General features: G+C 39.8%; 3 protein-coding genes across 10 annotated transcripts; 1 reads left to right on the top strand and 2 right to left on the bottom strand.

Moving 5' to 3' along the window:
* Positions 1-121: 121 nt before the first annotated feature.
* On the bottom strand, positions 122-3,249 carry ran (RAN, member RAS oncogene family). Of its 3 annotated transcripts, none has more exons than XM_044126428.1 (7): positions 3,161-3,249; positions 2,200-2,257; positions 1,967-2,051; positions 1,160-1,285; positions 878-1,065; positions 613-783; positions 122-504 (listed from the first exon to the last, which is right to left on the bottom strand). In XM_044126428.1, the coding sequence occupies exons 2-7, from the start codon at positions 2,242-2,244 to the stop codon at positions 460-462; spliced, it is 660 nt and encodes a 219-aa protein (XP_043982363.1). In that variant the 5' UTR covers positions 2,245-2,257; positions 3,161-3,249; the 3' UTR covers positions 122-459. The 3 variants fall into 3 exon arrangements, with proteins under 3 accessions (XP_043982363.1, XP_043982362.1, XP_043982364.1); XM_044126427.1 differs by having other exon boundaries at positions 3,067-3,233; XM_044126429.1 differs by lacking the exon at positions 3,161-3,249 and adding an exon at positions 2,375-2,398.
* Positions 3,250-4,070: 821 nt separating this feature from the next.
* Positions 4,071-8,220, bottom strand: LOC122836681 (NADH-ubiquinone oxidoreductase subunit 8-like). 3 transcript variants are annotated; one of them, XM_044126431.1, is made up of 7 exons: positions 8,127-8,220; positions 7,422-7,470; positions 7,283-7,348; positions 6,542-6,631; positions 5,931-6,103; positions 5,622-5,750; positions 4,071-5,493 (listed from the first exon to the last, which is right to left on the bottom strand). In XM_044126431.1, exons 2-7 carry the CDS (start codon positions 7,468-7,470, stop codon positions 5,362-5,364), a joined length of 639 nt encoding a protein of 212 aa, XP_043982366.1. In that variant the 5' UTR covers positions 8,127-8,220; the 3' UTR covers positions 4,071-5,361. The 3 variants fall into 3 exon arrangements, with proteins under 3 accessions (XP_043982366.1, XP_043982365.1, XP_043982367.1); XM_044126430.1 differs by lacking the exon at positions 8,127-8,220 and adding an exon at positions 7,978-8,105; XM_044126432.1 differs by lacking the exon at positions 8,127-8,220 and adding an exon at positions 7,558-7,632.
* Positions 7,686-17,118, top strand: tbc1d10c (TBC1 domain family, member 10C). Of its 4 annotated transcripts, none has more exons than XM_044126423.1 (10): positions 7,686-7,753; positions 8,838-9,084; positions 10,714-10,813; positions 10,965-11,072; positions 12,010-12,116; positions 12,370-12,484; positions 12,820-12,885; positions 13,129-13,318; positions 13,440-13,597; positions 14,592-17,118. In XM_044126423.1, exons 2-10 carry the CDS (start codon positions 8,948-8,950, stop codon positions 17,103-17,105), a joined length of 3,495 nt encoding a protein of 1,164 aa, XP_043982358.1. In that variant the 5' UTR covers positions 7,686-7,753; positions 8,838-8,947; the 3' UTR covers positions 17,106-17,118. The 4 variants fall into 4 exon arrangements, with proteins under 4 accessions (XP_043982358.1, XP_043982356.1, XP_043982355.1 ...); XM_044126421.1 differs by lacking the exon at positions 7,686-7,753 and adding an exon at positions 8,451-8,649; XM_044126420.1 differs by lacking the exon at positions 7,686-7,753 and adding an exon at positions 8,739-8,806 and having other exon boundaries at positions 8,912-9,084.
* The last annotated feature ends 21 nt before the right edge of the window (positions 17,119-17,139 follow it).

The raw sequence follows: 17,139 nt of genomic DNA, 5'->3' as shown, positions 1-17,139 counted from the left end.
AACAAATTAAATATCATGCCTTTATTTGCCCATACAAGGTATTACAACTGAAATAACAATTTTCCTTTTGATATTCTAGGTCTGTGATCATATCTAAAATGACTGAGGCAAGACAATTACATTATACTGAGAATGTTTTTATTCAAAGTTTATTCCCCTTAGTGCTTCCAGTACACCGTACAACAGCATTATGTGAGCTGGATATGTGCAGCGGAAGAGGGTGCTTGACGACGAAGAGAGCAGCATGTTGCCATGCCAAACAACAACACTAGGGCGGGTGTGTCATACAGTGAAATTAGAACCACAACTTTTGCACCAAGTTTTTTTCTCTTAAGTTTTAAAACAAAAAAATTCAAAAATAAAAAAATCTGAAAAGGGATTTTACAGTAAAGGGGGAAAAAAACTCAAAACTTCCTGTCCACAGCCGGGGGAGAAGGGGAGGGAAAATCAGAAAACAGGTTAGAGGTCATCTTCTTCATCTGGGAGTGCCGTCTGTGATGCAACCTGGAAAACAAGAGTGAGTTTTAGCTTCCAGTTGGAATGGTTTTGACGAGCTACAAACAAAGCACTGCAAGATTAAATTTACATCATAAAAAACACATTTAGACTTACTTGAAGCTCTTCCTCATACTTGGCAGCAAGGGACGGGTCCATCTGGACCTCTGGGGGAGCGAGGGCTGGCATAGCCACAAACTCCAAGTTGGGATCACCAATCAACTTCCTCGCTAACCACAGGAAAGGCTTCTCAAAGTTGTAGTTACTTTTGGCAGAAATGTCATAGTACTAAGGAAAGAGTACCCACAAAAGACAGACTTAGACCCAATGAAAGTAGAACCAGTCAACAAACTCAGAATAAAAACAGGAAAGCATTCATTACCTGCAGGTTCTTCTTGCGGTGAAACACGATGCTCTTTGCTTTGACTTTCCTGTCTTTGATGTCTACCTTGTTGCCACACAGAACGATGGGAATGTTCTCGCACACACGGACAAGGTCACGATGCCAGTTGGGCACATTCTTGTAGGTGACGCGGGAGGTGACGTCAAACATGATGATTGCACACTGAGCTGTTAAGAAATAAAAGAAGATCAAGGTAAAGCACTACACAAAGAAAGAGGCCAGCCTAACTGCATCCAAGCTGCTTAATATGTGGTTTAGTACCTTGGATGTAGTAACCATCTCTCAAGCCTCCGAACTTCTCCTGACCGGCTGTGTCCCACACATTATACTTGATGGGTCCTCTGTTGGTGTGGAACATCAACGGGTGCACTTCTACTCCCAGAGTAGCTAGAAACGAAGACAAGTTGTATGAGAAATACGACATATTTTCAGAATTTGGCATGTGTGCATATTTAAAAGTCTGTATAAATAAAACAAGTCTGGTTTAATGAAACAACTCAATGCGCAGCTCTATTTTAGAGGGAAGATGATAATTTTTCCACCAGGTTTTGTATATTGCCTCCAATATACAAGCTTTGTTGGGTGATAACTGATCTGTTTTACCTAGCCTTCAAACTCCTCTGAAGTGATTTGTAGAATATTTTCTGTCCATGTGCACCATTTCCAACTCAGTTTCATGTATTTAAAATTCGTAATCCCAATTTGCTCCTATTTTTAAACTTAAGGAATTTAAAGCTGGCTTAGAAAATAGTCAAATTTGGTGAAATTTACTTCATAAATGTTTTAATATTTTAGCAGGTCATTGTTATGATAAAACCTTTCGCCTCCTTAAGAACTCAACAAAGCAATCATTATATTTTTATCATTTGTAAGAGTGACTTACAAATGATTGAACCTAGGATGTCGGTACACTTAAATAACTTTATATATATTTAGTGCAGTAAAGTCTAGCATTGATGTTCTAGCAGTACTGAGATCACTGAGACATTTACAAGAATATTTAAAAATACACAAATTACATCACCAGACAGAAATAATCTGTATATTGTTTCATATATGAATACTCACCGACATACTTCTTCTCAAACTCTCCTGTAATGTGTCTCTTCACAAAAGTCGTTTTTCCTGTGCCTCCATCTCCAACCAGCACCAGCTGAGAGAAAAAGATAGTAGTTAGTCCAAACTGGCTAGTACCGGTTCACTGCTAACTGCTAACTGATGAATGCCTCAACATCACCATTAAAATGCCTTGCCTAGACATACAACAGAACATAATTGCTATCATTGAGTCGAAAGCTTACCTTAAACACCGCCACAGGTACGCATTGTCCCATAGAGTCAGCCATAGTTGCGACTTTTCTGAGTTGAGGAAAAACAGGGCGGGATGGTCAGTTTGCACCTTGTCCGTTATCCCCCAGTTGATCATGCTAGGCTAATCGTGTTAGCAGTTACCCATTTTATTTATTTTAATTATACCTCTAAAACAGTATTGAATATATCAACAACGAGGGTCTTGGGTTGCTAAGTTTAATGTTTGAGAAATCAGGCTGCTACATACACAACTTCTAGCATGTTCGATCCCCGCTAATGTTCCGACACGCAACAAATGCAGCGTTACGTTTACGTTAGTGCGTCTAGCCTCAAATTGTCTCAAATAATACAGCGTTCTGCATTCAAATTTAAGAGAAAATATTGTAAACTTAATCTTGGATGTGTGTTTAAACATCACGGGGCAGCTAACTAGCTTAGCAGCTAATCAACTGCTGGCGTTAGTTTAGTGCGCCATATGACGAGCGAGCGCACTTTTTCTTGTTCGAGTGGAACAATCAGCCTGTAGAAGCAGCTAATGTGTTCCACACTGCGGCTAACTTTAATCATCAACAGTCCACTAGCTGTATAAAGACTACTGTCCAAATTCAGAATATAAGTTTCGAAAAATAAACAGATGCAAATACATGGATGCCAACAGTTCTGAAGAACAAAGCAGTGTTAGGAGAGATAGCCATACATGCTAACATGTTATCATAGCATGGGCATGGAAGCCATTCTTTCCTACACGCTAGCGGCTAAGTTAGCTAGCTAGTAGTTAGCACACACAAGACAAAAAAAAAAATCGATGGCGTGATCTAGCTTTTCATATGGCAACGGCTAATGAATCCGATAAACACCTGAAAGGTTTCGCCTGCTCTGGCTGACTTTCAACGCAAATGTAAAGTTGAAATTTAGGCCGAGCCGCAGTGAGGAAGGAAAGTAGAGACTCACCGGTGTCACTACGAAGAGAGGAAAGAGTAAATGGCTGCGTTCGCGGGAGATTCAGCATGGACTATGAGTCAGTTTCCGCCCTGGTCACGTGACATGTGCAGCGGCAAATATGTATGAGAAGCGTTTATTCCACAAATTTTTGCTCAAGTAGAAGTAAAAATCTGCGGTCAAAGAAATTACTCAATTTAAATTAAAAGGGTATATTGTAAAAAAGCTAATGAAGTATTGAGTATGATACAGACTAAAACATAAAGCTAAGTGAAAATGTTGGTATTTCAACTGCAATAATAACGCCGTAAAAGCAACAATAACAACACCACTACTACTGCTACTACTAATAATATTATTATTATCGATAATAATAATAATAATTTTAAAATAATAAATACAGGCATAGAAACATTTTTTTCCGAATATAAAACTTCTAAAACTAATACTGTATAATATTAAAACGAGGCAAATACAGTCTTCCAGCAACAATTTATATTTGCTCCATCTCCATATGATACAGCAAGCTTAACAGATAGAAACTAACAGTAAAACATCCAAACGTGTGTATGAACAAGTGGTCTGACTGCATTTTATTGCTATGAAGTGGATAAAATCAAAGAAATTTGGAGTGAATTAGATTGTATGTAATTACATAAAAATTTGATGTGCCTGTCATGGAAAGTACCTTGAAATGTTTGGTGCGAATTCATACAATGTATGTAAAGTAAGCTGACTTTTATGCTTGAACTCACAAGCTGCCTTTAAAAATCAGTGCCTCATTTTATATCATTAATTCAAACAGTCGTGGTTTAAGATCTGCTTAATTCCAGTGAACTAAAAAGCTTTAATACTTTATAATTACTGACATAAGTTTAAGTTATACAATCAAAAATATATATCACCTTGTCACAGTAATTGATCTATAAAGACAATGCAAAATTTGACATTGCAATATTTTAATGAAACAAAATAATCTGATTCCTGTTGGGAAGACATCTGCTGTACTAACTTTGTGCAGTCAACTGTTTTCTATTTTCTTCACTTAGGAAAAAGTAGAAATAAGATCACTCTTTTTTCTCAAAAATGCTTGATCTATTTAGCCAGATTTAATGAATAGCAGGCCCCCATCCTGCTATGAGTAAGCTGGATGTTTGTGGTCCTGTATGGTGTGTGACTAAAATTAAAGCAAAAGGCAGTGTAAATAAAACACAAACATAAGAGTTTGTTGTATGTAACTTTTCCATTTTAAAAAGATTTGAACTTGTCAGCGAAGGTCTCGCCATAAACAAGTTTGGAAACTGTCAGTCTGCATCACTTGCTTGTGTTAGTACCAGTGGTGCTACTCTTGAAGTGTGATCAAGGGCCAGGCAAAATTATTCCAAAGGCTGCCCACTTTCAACATTAAACCCTGGGGATAAGGAATGTCCAATTCATTATAAGAATCTGGTAAGATGCTGATAAACTGTGACATGCTTCATAAATAAATAGATATTTAAATACATGCAATAAACCAATTAATTAACACTTGGAAACACTCACCGCACAGTCAAATTAAACGTAAAGAATGCAGTTAATAGTGGAAAATAGCTTACTACATCTTAATAGAAAGCAGAAGGATTATAATCTGAAACAATGGCATAAATTCACTTGGTCTAATGAGTCCAACCTGACCCTGATTCAGAGTGATGAAAGCATTATATTAAGAAGAGGAGTGGATAAGATGATGGATTCATCATAAATAGTGTGAATCGGTTATAAAAGGCCCAAATGAGTTAACTGACCTTTTCTTCCACAAAAAGATGATTTCCTTCCTGGTGACAGGTATATTCTAACATAACAGTTTTAAGACAATTAATCATCCTTTCCACACATGGGTGGCTCACCAGGACTTAACCCTGGCTAGAAATGTCCAAACGACTTTATCCCACAGTTCAACCCTACCATCCTCCATGTAATGTCTTAAAACTGCCACTTTGTTTGAGAATAGTTTGTTATAAGCTCGCTGATACATTAAAATTATGAGCCATAGTCACAGCTAAAAGTAGGTCAGTAAAATAACGTGATATCTTTCACCAGGCAGTGTATAATTTGTGCGTATCTGCAGCATGGTTTCAGTGCTTACCCCTAATTCACTTTTGCATCAGTAAGGCTACGTGTAGCTATTTCGTTAATTGCATATATATATGTTGATAATGTACAGATGACGCAGTTCATCTGTAAAGATAATCAGCCTGTATGTTGGCTGCTATCTCAGCCTCCCATCGGTCTCCATTGTTGAGCAGCTTCTCTTTGTTGTACAGCAGCTCCTCATGAGTCTCTGTAGCATATTCAAAGTTTGGCCCCTGGGGAAAGAATCAAATGAGAAAAGTGACTTTCAGGGTAATGTGCAGGCTATCCCTGAAAGACCACACCTTTTCTGTCAGGGGTTTGTTGGAGGCAATACAGAAATACAAAAATACACTTTTCTCACCTCTACAATGGCGTCAACAGGACAGGCTTCCTGACAGAAGCCACAATAGATGCACTTGGTCATGTCAATATCGTAACGTGTAGTTCTCCTGCTGCCATCAGCTCGAGTCTCAGCTTCAATAGTAATGGCCTGAGGAGAAAAACAAAATGGCCAATAGTGGAATGAGCTGGATTAAATTTAGGAGGACATTTTCTTTTTTTTTTTTTTTGCTTATAATTAATGGAATAGCCAATGCTATAAAGAGAAGTCTGATCGATCTGTGATTAATACATTTTTGAAATTCAAAGCATGTCTTATCTTTTTGTTTACCTGAGCAGGGCAGATGGCTTCACACAGCTTACAAGCAATGCAGCGCTCCTCTCCATTGGGGTACCGGCGGAGGGCGTGCTCGCCACGAAACCGTGGTGACAGCGGACCTTTCTCAAACGGGTAGTTGATGGTGGCAGGCTCACGGAACAGGTAGCTCATGGTCATTGCCAAACCTGCAATGAATTCTCACCAGAGAGTGAATAAAGGATTGGTGATGACTTTAATTGATGCACTTTTTAATTTAACAATTTTATGTAAAAAGGAAGAAAGTCTAAGATTACAATGGCGTATTTTTATGAAAAGCTCTAAAGATTCTTTGATTGTCTGCGGCAGCAGGGTGTCCTTCCCCTTATTGAGTCAAATTAATTAAAATCATTTTTAAATTAAAATTATATAAAATGGGCATTTTAAGCTACGAACAGACTCAGAAGCTGTGTTCATCACTGGGTAAAAATTTGCATTGAGCAACAAATCAGCTTTCCCTACACAGTGAGGAGTTGTTTAAGTTAAATGTTGGTCTTCTCATGACACTTGACAAGAAAATACAAACTTTAGCTTCAACTCCATTGCATGAATCAGGTAATTTGCCCAGAAATAACATCAGCTCTGACCTCTGAAAAGCTCAGTCCATAAGAGGGTTGTTGCAGCCCGGTCAGTGATGGACCTCAGGTCAGTTGGCTGCTCCTGGGCATTTACATACTCTACCAGAAGAAAAAAGAAATAAATATGCGGTTAGATAATCTGTTTGCTTTGGTCATTTTTCCTAAATATGTCAAAAGTAAAGAAAAAACCTTAGGAACTTTCACATTCTTTCACTTTACATACACAAATATCAATGTATCTTAGTCAGACTTCCTAACATACTTCAACACAAAGATGCACATTTAACGGATGTAAAATTAAACACGCGCTTTTTATCAAGTCTGACTTGAGCAATTTTCCAAAAACTACAGTCTGCATGTGTGACAGTATATAAACTTTATATGTATACCGTATTTCAAAGAAAACGCGAAAGAGCTCTATAGTAATATATGCAGTAAAATATAAATAATAAAAGGAGAAAATATAAACATTTTACTTTGTAGCAAAGTAAAATATATACATTAAAAATACAAAAGCTATAACAGAAGGCCATAGTTACAAGGAAAGGGAAAACAGAACAAATTCGAGGCTTTTACAATCAAGTATCATTTTCTTACCAATTGCAAATGATGCACTACTTTACTATATGTGGGTCAGTCATATGAAATCCCAATAAAATACAGACAACTTTGTAGTTGAAACATGACAAAATGTAAAAAGTTGAAGGTACTATTTCTGTAGTGCACTACTGTATTTAGTCCAGTACTTACTGTAGCCTTCTCTCGGTGCGCTAATGCTAAGTGTGCGCATAGCACTAGAACAATGTCCAAATGTGCCTGGAGATGCATAAACACGAGGTGAGCCAACATCACTTTAGCACATGCATGTTATTATAAAGTGGTTTAGTACCTTTCTTCGAGTAGCAGTGTAACAGACGCAGACTTAGTGCAGCAGACATCTGATTAACAACAGAGAGTCAGAAAACAAAACATACAAACAACAATCGCAATGTAAAACACAGAAAACTGTGAAAACATCAGAAAACCTGCAGGTAAGGAGAGTGCCAGCTGAGGACAGCCCTGCAGTAATCTGGCGCCCCAAATCCCTGCTGTATGACATATTCGCGGAACGCCGGGAGAATAGGAAACCAGATGTACGAACTGGGTTTCAGGGTGTTTCTTGATCATAAACCACTTACCAACATGTAGCAATTTTATGTGAACAAAAACGACAACGAAACGGTAAATATATTTTTTTTCTTCTAGCGTAAACAACATGTAAGAAGAAAATTGCAGTTATTATGGTTGTTGTAGCGATTAAACCAGGTTTTGGAGGGGTTTTTTTTTGTTCTTTTGAAGACGGGCTGAATAATGCACATAAACACACCACCCAACATCGCTCAATTTACTATAAGGCTTTATATTTACGTTTTTCAGGTAAAACGTGTTTGTAAATCTACTCTTACTTTGCTCATAAGTCATTTCTTCCCAGTTGTAGAGCAGATAATTTTAGGTCTATTTGACAATAGAAAACAAACCACATATATTCAGCATTTCTTGGTAAAAGTGTCAACTAACAGCAACTGTTCAGTTAATAATCTTTTACGGTACATACCTCTGGAGCGAGATTTGTGATGAACTTCACCGGTCCCTGAACTGCGCAGTTTTAGAAATGCTGCATTCAAAGCAGCTCGTTAATTCCCCTTTCTCTCTGAGTCACAATATATTCACCCTGTTAACCTTTTGACATTTCCTCCTTAATTTGTTTTACTTTTGACACTGTATATTTGCAACGCAGCTATTTGGCAATGCAGTAGGAAGGAATTTTAAAAGCCTTAAAAAAAGACTATTACCCTTTTTTTGTTTGTTTTTTTACAAATGTGTCATGCTGCCAAATAGTAATATTAGTTTCACTTCCACAACTATTTAGGATCTTAAAAAAAACGTTAATAAAGGACCACAGTGTGTGAGAGAGGAAAAGTGAGTCAATGCATTGGTAACAGTAACAGGCAAGGGCGGTGTGCAGATTAACAGCAGTAAATAGAGAGAGGAAGTTTATCTTCTACTTCCATTACTGGAGGACCTCGCTCTGCACCTCTTCTGCAAACAAATACGCAATAATGAAGGGAATCTGAAAGGTATTCACGTTTAAATTACATTTCATTTGATGGTGTGTCTGGTTGAATGGCAGGAAGTCAACACTCTATTAACTTCCTGTTAAAACTCTCCCAACCCTTAGTCAAGTGCGCGACAGAGAAAGAAATAGCAGCAGAAGAGAAAACATGTAAAGAACAGGTAAACTACTGACTACTATTGCTTGTTTCAGATGGGATTATTACTCTGCAAGATGCGCAGCCTGACTATCATGAACTCTTCATAACTGGGAATACTTTTACAAAGTGAACCACAAGAGCCCCCGTCATCTGTGCTGCGAAGATGTTGAAAGCATCGAGTCAACCCCACAGGCATCAGAGTGAGGAGGACAGCTCTGGGTCGGATGCCGGATCAGAGGTCAGTCTAGAACCAGAGACGGACCGGTTTGGCTTCATTCTGACCAATGGATCCACAGCTGGGTGAGTACACCTGCAGGATGCTGGAGAACTGCTACTTTACTGTGAGGAAGGGTAATACTGCTATAAAAACCACATGCACCGCTTAAGGAAATGAGATCGTTTTAAAAGTCAAGTTCAGATACAAAATTTAAAATCATTTAAAATGCAAGCTCTGACTAATTGATATATAAATAGTATGCAAAATATCTTAATCTGCTTGAATTTATGGAGGTTCATATATTCTCCCACCATTGTAAAGATTCCTCTTTTCTAATTTAACTGATACAAAAGTTCCTTGTTTTTTTTAAAAACAAAATGTTATAAAAGGCTTTAGACTAGCAGAATCAACTTGAGAAAATGTGTACAAAGGGTTCCCAGAGTGACAAATAACTTTTATTTTTGTCTTCCCACGGCGAGACCAGGAAGTTATACCAGACCACATATCAGAGGACTGGTGGGTTAATGCAGTAGAGAAACATCCTACACACTGACACTAAAAGAGAGAGAAAAAAAAAATCAACAAAATATATGTTTTGCACAACAAAGGGGCAAGAGTTAATGAAGATGAACTTTTTAAGATAATTACCTAAGTACTTTTTAAGATAATAAAGGGAAAATGCACCATCTGAAAACAGAGCACAAAACAAACGATACGTATTATTTGATTATTATTGCAGATAATAATAATGATTATTATTATTATCAGATAATAATCAAATTATTATTTGCAATGAAAACCATTTTAGGCCCTTTTTTAAATATTATTACGAGAAAAGATAGAAGCTAAAGATAGAAGATGACTTCTATAACACTTTATTAATTTAAAGAATAAACAAAAAGCTTGTCAGATTGTTAGAACAAGATAAAGAAGCTCACAAAACAGTTTCTAAAAATCAGAATATGCCTATAGTAATGGTTAATACTCAATGTATATTTGAGGCACTGTGAGATTGTTTCACTATTGTGACATTGCTTAAAAAGTGAAAGAAATTCACAGTTTATATATGCTGTTTATAATTTCATTAATTTGCGCTTCTTTTACTTTCCAAACTTTGAGTTTCTACGACAGGGCCTGTCAGCCTCCTTTCAGGCAGCTCACTGGCAGTGTGCAGCAACAAGTGGGGCAGGGGCACGCAGGGGTTTAATCTTATTTATGAAACAGTTTGGTGCATCGTCAGTGGCTCTGACAGTTGCTCTAGCATCTCACAAAAAGGATTTTGAAGTGCAGGTAGAGTTTAAACAGGAGATTTTAAACCCTTGATAAAGTTTTATGCTGCAGCTTCACACATCAGAACTCACACACTTTTTCCCATGGCAACAAGTGGACACTTGACGCAGTGATGATGGTAGATGAAGCTGTATCAAATCAGAGTAGGAGAGGCTAAGCTACCTGTCATCTTCACAATTTCCCCATTGATAACATCCTGACCTGTTGCCATGGAGACGTCAAACTGCTAACGTGTGGTTTTCCTGTTTCCTGCCTTGTTTTCAGAGCTCTGCGTCTCTGTGCTGTAAAGGCACAGAGCAGCACTGCAGGCTGACTTTAAAAGCCCCTAGAAATTAGTTCATAGGTTATCTTTCTTTTTTTGTCTTTTACGAAATGTGCTAAAATTGCTCACTTGGTGTCTTGTGTGCTGTGTTGTGTGTCAGGAGTGTGGGCCCATCCCCTGAGCTGGTCAGACAGAGGGAAGCCAAATGGATCAACATCATTGGCCAATGGAACCGCATCTTGTTAAAGAAGAGCAGCAAGGTGTGTCCTGGTGGAGAGACGACAAGCACATAAACTCTTCTTTAGCTTGTCGTAAAATTATAAAAAGAACAGAATAGCCTTGTTTTTGTTTTGTTTTTTTCACTGTCAAATGGCTTATGGAGATTCTTACTGGGTCTTGATGTCTCTGCAGGTCAAACTGCAGTGCCAGAAAGGAATCCCTCCCTCGCTCCGAGCAAAGTGCTGGCCTCTCCTGTGTGGAGCATTAGAAAGAATGAGACAAAAAAAAAACCTTTATGAGGCAAGAGCTAATATGTTTTGTTTTGGGGGGGTTTGCGCAAAAAAAAAAAAAAAGCTGCATAGTTGTTGCAGGAATATGACTGATGTTTCTGCTGAGTAATTTGTGAGAGGCTGAAAATAATTTCCTGATTATTGTGATTTACAAATGGAAACATGTTTGTGCTACATGCAACCACTATGTAAGTTAACATAGCATTGCAAAGTAAATTTAGTTCACTAACTAAATAAAAAAGTGAAATTCACTGACTGAGTTTCACAGTGGTAAATTTCAAGGGTCTGTTTTCTGATTATGTTGAAGGTTGTCAATTTCAATCAATAAGAGAAACCTGGATTTGTAGATACAACCGCTAAAACAGAATTTTTATTCTGAAGTGTGCTAAATAATGATGGATGAGACTTAACTGTTCAACAGACAGGGTAAGCCAGAAAACCTTATTGTTAAAGAAGGTGGCTCTTCACTGAAGGCTACGTTTAAGCAAATTCATGCTTAAAGTCAAGTGGAATGAAACATGCTGCTGGAAAAAGTTGCACAAACAAGTATAAGCACAGAATGAGTGGATTGTAAAGTAAATCCAAAAATTTGCCAGGTGTGGATGGTGAGTACAAGAACCAAAAAATGCAATTATTGCTGTAGAGTCCAAATGTTTTTTACAGATTAAGTTGTATTTAACATCTCACTGGAAATCAGGATCAGGAGGAAAAATGGAGAACAGAATCCAAATTCCTCGAGGTCCACAGTGACATTTCCACATCCAGTGACGATTAATTAGGGAGCTATAAGAGATGACCATAAAAATTAACATGTGACCCTTAAAATCTATCACTATGTATGCAGTTAATGTTTATTATGCAACAATCAGTGTTTACTAAATGAGATAAATCAAGTTTGCCGTTTTAACTCTGTGTGATATTGGAATATTAATGATTTGTTATTGCAGTCTCTAGATTCACAACCAGGTCTGCAGAGCTGGGTGGATATAATTGAGAGGGATCTAGACCGACAGTTCCCCTTCCACGAGATGTTCCTCTCCAAAGACGGACACGGGTAGGTTTGTTTTCTACCCAGTGTAGGTCGGTTCTCTACCCAGTGTTAGGTTTTTTCTACCCAGTGTTTCTGGCAACAAGCTGTGAGTGGAGAACAACTTTGCGACGCCTTTAGTTACTGCACCTGCAAGATAAATCTTTGCTTCTTTAATTAAAACAGATAAATGTCTCTGATCAGTGAGAGCACTTGAGCTAACTGCTCAGCATATGCTATGTGGTTGATTACTGTGGTGTGTGTGTGTGTGTGTGTGCAGGCAGCGGGAGTTGTTCCGGGTGTTGAAAGCCTATACTCAGTTCCAGCCAGAGGAAGGTTACTGCCAGGCTCAGGGGCCGGTGGCTGCGGTGCTGCTGATGAACATGCCTGCTGAGGTTGGACCAAAAACACATTTCTGTTCTGCAGACTAGGTGCAAGTTCACTTTGAGAACAATCACCATGAAAGGGTGAATTATTTTTGTCAGGGCAGACTTTGAAGTTTTACGTGTACTCACTCATCTTGTTAATATGTCTTTTTAATGGATGTTTTTTTTTTTTCAGTTTTTATATCAGATATCTATTTAAAAATTTATGACCAGTAATCAAACAGCCTGTAGAAGTGTCCATGTGTCTGCTCTACCTTTGCATTCATATTTTTAGGGGGGGTATTTATTTTTACTAGCCAAACCTCTGCTCTCTATATCCTGACATTCTTGTTCATGTCTGGCAGGAGGCCTTCTGGTGTTTGGTTCAGATCAGTGAGCAGTACCTTCCTGGATACTACAGTCCTCTGCTGGTGAGTGAACACTTAGTTTGAATGAGACGTTTCACCTTTCCAGATTTAAGTTTCAGACTCAAACAGATGAATGAATGATGCAGAGGAAGACATAGACGCCTTTTAGGGTACTTTCCCGTACCTGTCCATACTGTTCTATGAGGAAACCTTTTTCCTCCACTGCATCAGATATTTCCAGGAGACACACCTGGTCAGCGTTAATAAGGTGTGGCTCTCTAACAGACAGACTGGTGTTTTGTGTAGGAGGGAGTTCTGTTCGACGCAGCCATCCTTTCCTGGGTCTTGAAGAAGACGTGCCCGGCTGCACACAAGCATCTCCAGCAGCACGGCGTGGAGCCGCTCATGTTCGCCACCGACTGGTTGATGTGTCTGTTCACACGTCACCTGCCCTTTAACACGCTTCTCCGAGTGTGGGACCTCTTCTTCTGCTATGGTGTGTCTATGTGTGTGTGGTTTTACAACCAAAAACTAAATCAAATCGAGGCAATGCGAGTTTTACGTTTGACACTGCAGTCGCTGCTTATTGGTGAAATTCTCCCACCTCTGCCGTTCAGGCGTGAAGGTGCTGCTCCAGGTGGCGGTGGTGCTGGTGCGTCGCGTCCTGGGCCGGGCTGAGCAGAGGAAGCAGTGTCCGGGCCAGATGGAGACTCTGGAGAGGCTGAGGGGGGTCAGGGAGCATGTCCAGGAGGAAGAGGAGACTTTCATAGCAGAGGTAACACTGAAAAAAGTTAGCACTTCTTGTTTGTTCATTCCCTGCACAGGAAATATACATCAGGTCACTCTTTTCGTCTAGAGGAGGGGTGTCCAAAGTGCGGCCCAAGGGCCATTTGTGGCTCTTGAACTAATATTTTGTCGTCCTCTGCTGCCATTCAAGAACTATAAAAATTTGGCCTCCTGGTTGAATTACGTGAAGACTTTTTATTTTTAATTATGGCAAAATGATCACAAATTAAAATCTTTTCATAACAGAAAAGTAATATATTGTTATATATTTGATTCATTCTCAAGGAATTAATCTTGAGAATGAATCAAGAATACATTTCTAAATGTATTCTGTAAATTTAACACTTCGAGACTAATTTCATTTCTAGTGTGTGACCTTGAGCTAATCAAAATGTAATTTTATTGTGGGTACACTTGTAAGTGGATGTCTGAATGACAAATAAGTCAAAACATTTGTGACTTTTGGTGAAACTTGGCTACACCCAAATCTGCTTTTCGTTAATTTATTACAATTGGCTAAATACAAACAGTGTTTTCAAATAGAGTGATTTAAATGCTGTTTTTTGTTCAGACTTGGCTTATTTTATTTATTCATGTATTTATTTATTTGGAGAAAAAAACAAACAAACAATTTGTTTGGTTCGTGAGCCCATTTGATGTGATGATTTTGGCTGATATGACAAAAAGCTTGAACACCCTTTGGACTACAGGAAAGCATTATTGCAGAACCAGTATGAAAATCTATCAGATCACCCTTTTCTGTAATAAAACATTGTCTTTTCAATAAATAATATAATCAGGGACACACTACAGATTAACCCAACAATAACAACCATGGGACTTTTATACTATCCCGATTTAAACCCAATTGAAACTCTTTATTTAACTGTAATAGAACCAAATTTTTTCCTGCTCTTCTGTTCTGTTATCATGAACAAACCTCTTCTCAGATTCACAGCTGTCTTCTCTCTCCCCTCATTCAGGTTTGTTCAGTGCCACTGTCAGGTAAAGACCTGGAGAAGCGGACGGAGAAAGAGTTGGGAAGGTGGAGGAAAGACAAACCCTCGTCCACGTTCGACCCGCGGGGTCGTTGCTACGGGTATCGGATGGCGTGGGCGAGAACCCGACAGCAGGAGGAAGAACGTGAGCAGAAAGAGAGAGAAACGGGGAATCTCTCTGTTCCTCTTGCCCGCTCCGCCTCCACTCTTTCGCTCTCACCTGCCCTCCTTCACAAGAAGTTTAGGAAAGGAGGAAAAGGCAATGCTGGTGAGTGGGAGCCCGGCAACAAAGTTTCGAGGCATCTTTCAATGGGAGCAAAGGGCGACTGGAGCGACACAGTATTCAAGAAAAACGTCCAAGACGTCAAAGAGGAGGATGTAGTTTCAGATGGACAGAAAACAGAAACAGAGACAAAAGCAGCAGAAGAAAAAAAATGGGAAGAAAACAGACATCTGCCAACAGAGCACAAAGGTGAAACAGTAAAAGTAGAAGAACAAACTGAGCCTTTGGAAGCAGGAAAATGTGAAAAAGAGGAAAGCAAAGAGACTGGAGAAAGCACAGTCATTTTAGAAAAGGCAGAGGAGTCTCAATCTGTTGAAAATAATTCCCAAGCTCCAGAAGAATCAAATGGAAGTGAGCAGAAAGAGGAGCTGGATGACACAAACCAACCACAGGTTCTGGAGGAGCAAAGTCAGGAGAGTGAGGCTGTAGACAGAAATGAGACTGAGAACCAAAAAGGTCTGCAAACTGTGAGCCAATCCCATATTACTGATGAGCAAAGTAACAACAACAATGAGGAGAGTGGGAATACAGAAATAAGCAGCGAGGCGGAGAATCCAGAAAAGCTGCAAAATACGAGTCAATCCCATTTTCTGGAAGAGCGAAGCAATGAGGAGCAGACTGAGGTGACTGGTACGCATGAAGAGGGAGAAAACAAAAATACAACCACCATGGAGGAAAATCATGCAGTGATTCAGAGAGAAAACACAAATGCCGAGTCTCACACAGAGTCATGGGAGGAGCCAGCTGGCACAAAACCAGAGGCTGGCGCAGAAAGTGAAAATTCACAACAGCGGCAGCTGGACGCCGTCACTGAGGTCACAGAGACAAGAAGTGAGACAAGCCTGGACACAGAATGTCACCGAGACTTGGATCCTAAAACAGGCACAGAGCAGGAGCAAGAAGAAGTGATCACAGAGACGCATAAATGCCACAGCACTGAATCATTAGTTGAAACAAAACAAACAGAGACCCACGCCCAGACAGAGACAGAAACCGACGTCCTGGCAGAAAATGTGGCCGTGCAGGACCAACAAAATGTTAAAACGACACAAACAGAGCAGGAAGATTCACAGACACCATCTGCACCTGAAAGCACCCCTCAAGAGGAGGAGAGTGATACTAAGACTGTGATCGAAGAAGAAAATGAAGCAGGAAGGGATTGCCCTGGACAGGAAATAGGGGAAGTAGTTGTGCCTGTACATGCACAAAGTCAGGAATGTGTTTCTAATCAAAATAATTCAGAGGAATTACAAGTACTCGATCAGCCAGACGAGGAGGCTGCAGAGAGCGCACCACCTCCAGAAGAAGGTGAGATTTTAACACAGGATGAGACTGAAGATAAATCTGATCAAGAACAAATAAGCTCTTCTCATGTGCAAACACCTGAAGAGTCAGCAGCTGGTGCTGTGGAGAAAGCAGAAAGCAAGGAAAATGTTCAAGAAAGCCAAGCAGGAGAGAATAATGTCGCCATTTCTTCTGAATCAGCAGATACTGACAGCAACACAAATATCCAAGACAAAGTTCATCAGGATGCAAAAGATCTTCCTGAACTTGACGACGGCAGCCGGGAGCAACCTTCTGTGCGCCGCAGCAGTCGCTCCTCTGCTGATTACTGTCTGAGGAAATCCTCCGGCTCACGTGGCTCCAAGGTCACGCGTAGACTTTCAGAGGATCTCTTCAGCGGTCCTGAGAAGACTAGCCAATCCCAGTTCAGCGCCAGTCAACCAGAACTACAACCTAAGGAAGCAGAATCAGAGCAAGCAGTTCCTGAAGTGACAGATGATGCGGGCGAGCGACAGGAGCAGCAGCCCGACGCCTCCAAGCGATTCGGACTCTTCCGCAAACTCAAAGGAGAGCAGCCCAAAAAGGCCAAGCCGAAAAAGAAGCCCAAGATGCAGGTTCCCAAGATCTTGATTCAGGACTTCAGCGACGTGATGCCAGCGGATGAGCCGGCGGTCCAGGAAGACGCGGGGGAGAAGCTGAGCTCCAGGGAGAGGAGGAGGAGGCGGAGGGAGCAGGAGAGAAAGGAAAAAGAGGAGGAGAAGCTGAAAAAGAAGAAGGAGAAGGAACAAGAGAGGGAGAGAAGGAAACCGCAGACCAGGGGGAAAAGTTTTCAAGGCCAGAAGGAGAAAGTTAGCGATGATGTCGCTAATCCTGCAAAGACCGGTTCACAGATCACTAGAAATTCTGTTTCTTATGCTGAATCTTACTTTTAACAGAAACGGCATCTGATTTTAAGTCATACTGTTT

Source organism: Gambusia affinis, linkage group LG09, assembly GCF_019740435.1.
Source record: "Gambusia affinis linkage group LG09, SWU_Gaff_1.0, whole genome shotgun sequence".
Lineage (NCBI taxonomy): Eukaryota > Metazoa > Chordata > Actinopteri > Cyprinodontiformes > Poeciliidae > Gambusia > Gambusia affinis.
Note: the sequence above shows the minus strand (reverse complement) of the source record. Positions and strands in the feature narration are given on the sequence as shown.

Bases quoted from the DNA above. Each gene is read 5' to 3' on its own strand.
- tbc1d10c (XM_044126423.1), top strand. From the start codon at position 8,948: ATGTTGAAAGCATCGAGTCAACCCCACAGGCATCAGAGTGAGGAGGAC. The intron at 11,073-12,009 runs GCAAGAGCTAAT...TTGTTATTGCAG, and splicing joins AAAAAAAAAACCTTTATGAG to TCTCTAGATTCACAACCAGG. The intron at 12,886-13,128 runs GTGAGTGAACAC...TGTTTTGTGTAG, and splicing joins GATACTACAGTCCTCTGCTG to GAGGGAGTTCTGTTCGACGC.
- LOC122836681 (XM_044126430.1), bottom strand. The intron at 7,349-7,421 runs GTACTAAACCAC...ATGCATCTCCAG, and splicing joins ACACTGCTACTCGAAGAAAG to GCACATTTGGACATTGTTCT. The intron at 5,751-5,930 runs GTAAACAAAAAG...TTTTCTCCTCAG, and splicing joins AAGCCATCTGCCCTGCTCAG to GCCATTACTATTGAAGCTGA.
- ran (XM_044126427.1), bottom strand. From the start codon at position 3,218: ATGCTGAATCTCCCGCGAACGCAGCCATTTACTCTTTCCTCTCTTCGT. The intron at 1,286-1,966 runs GTGAGTATTCAT...CTTCGTTTCTAG, and splicing joins GTTTGAGAAGAAGTATGTCG to CTACTCTGGGAGTAGAAGTG. The intron at 1,066-1,159 runs GTACTAAACCAC...ATTTCTTAACAG, and splicing joins AGATGGTTACTACATCCAAG to CTCAGTGTGCAATCATCATG.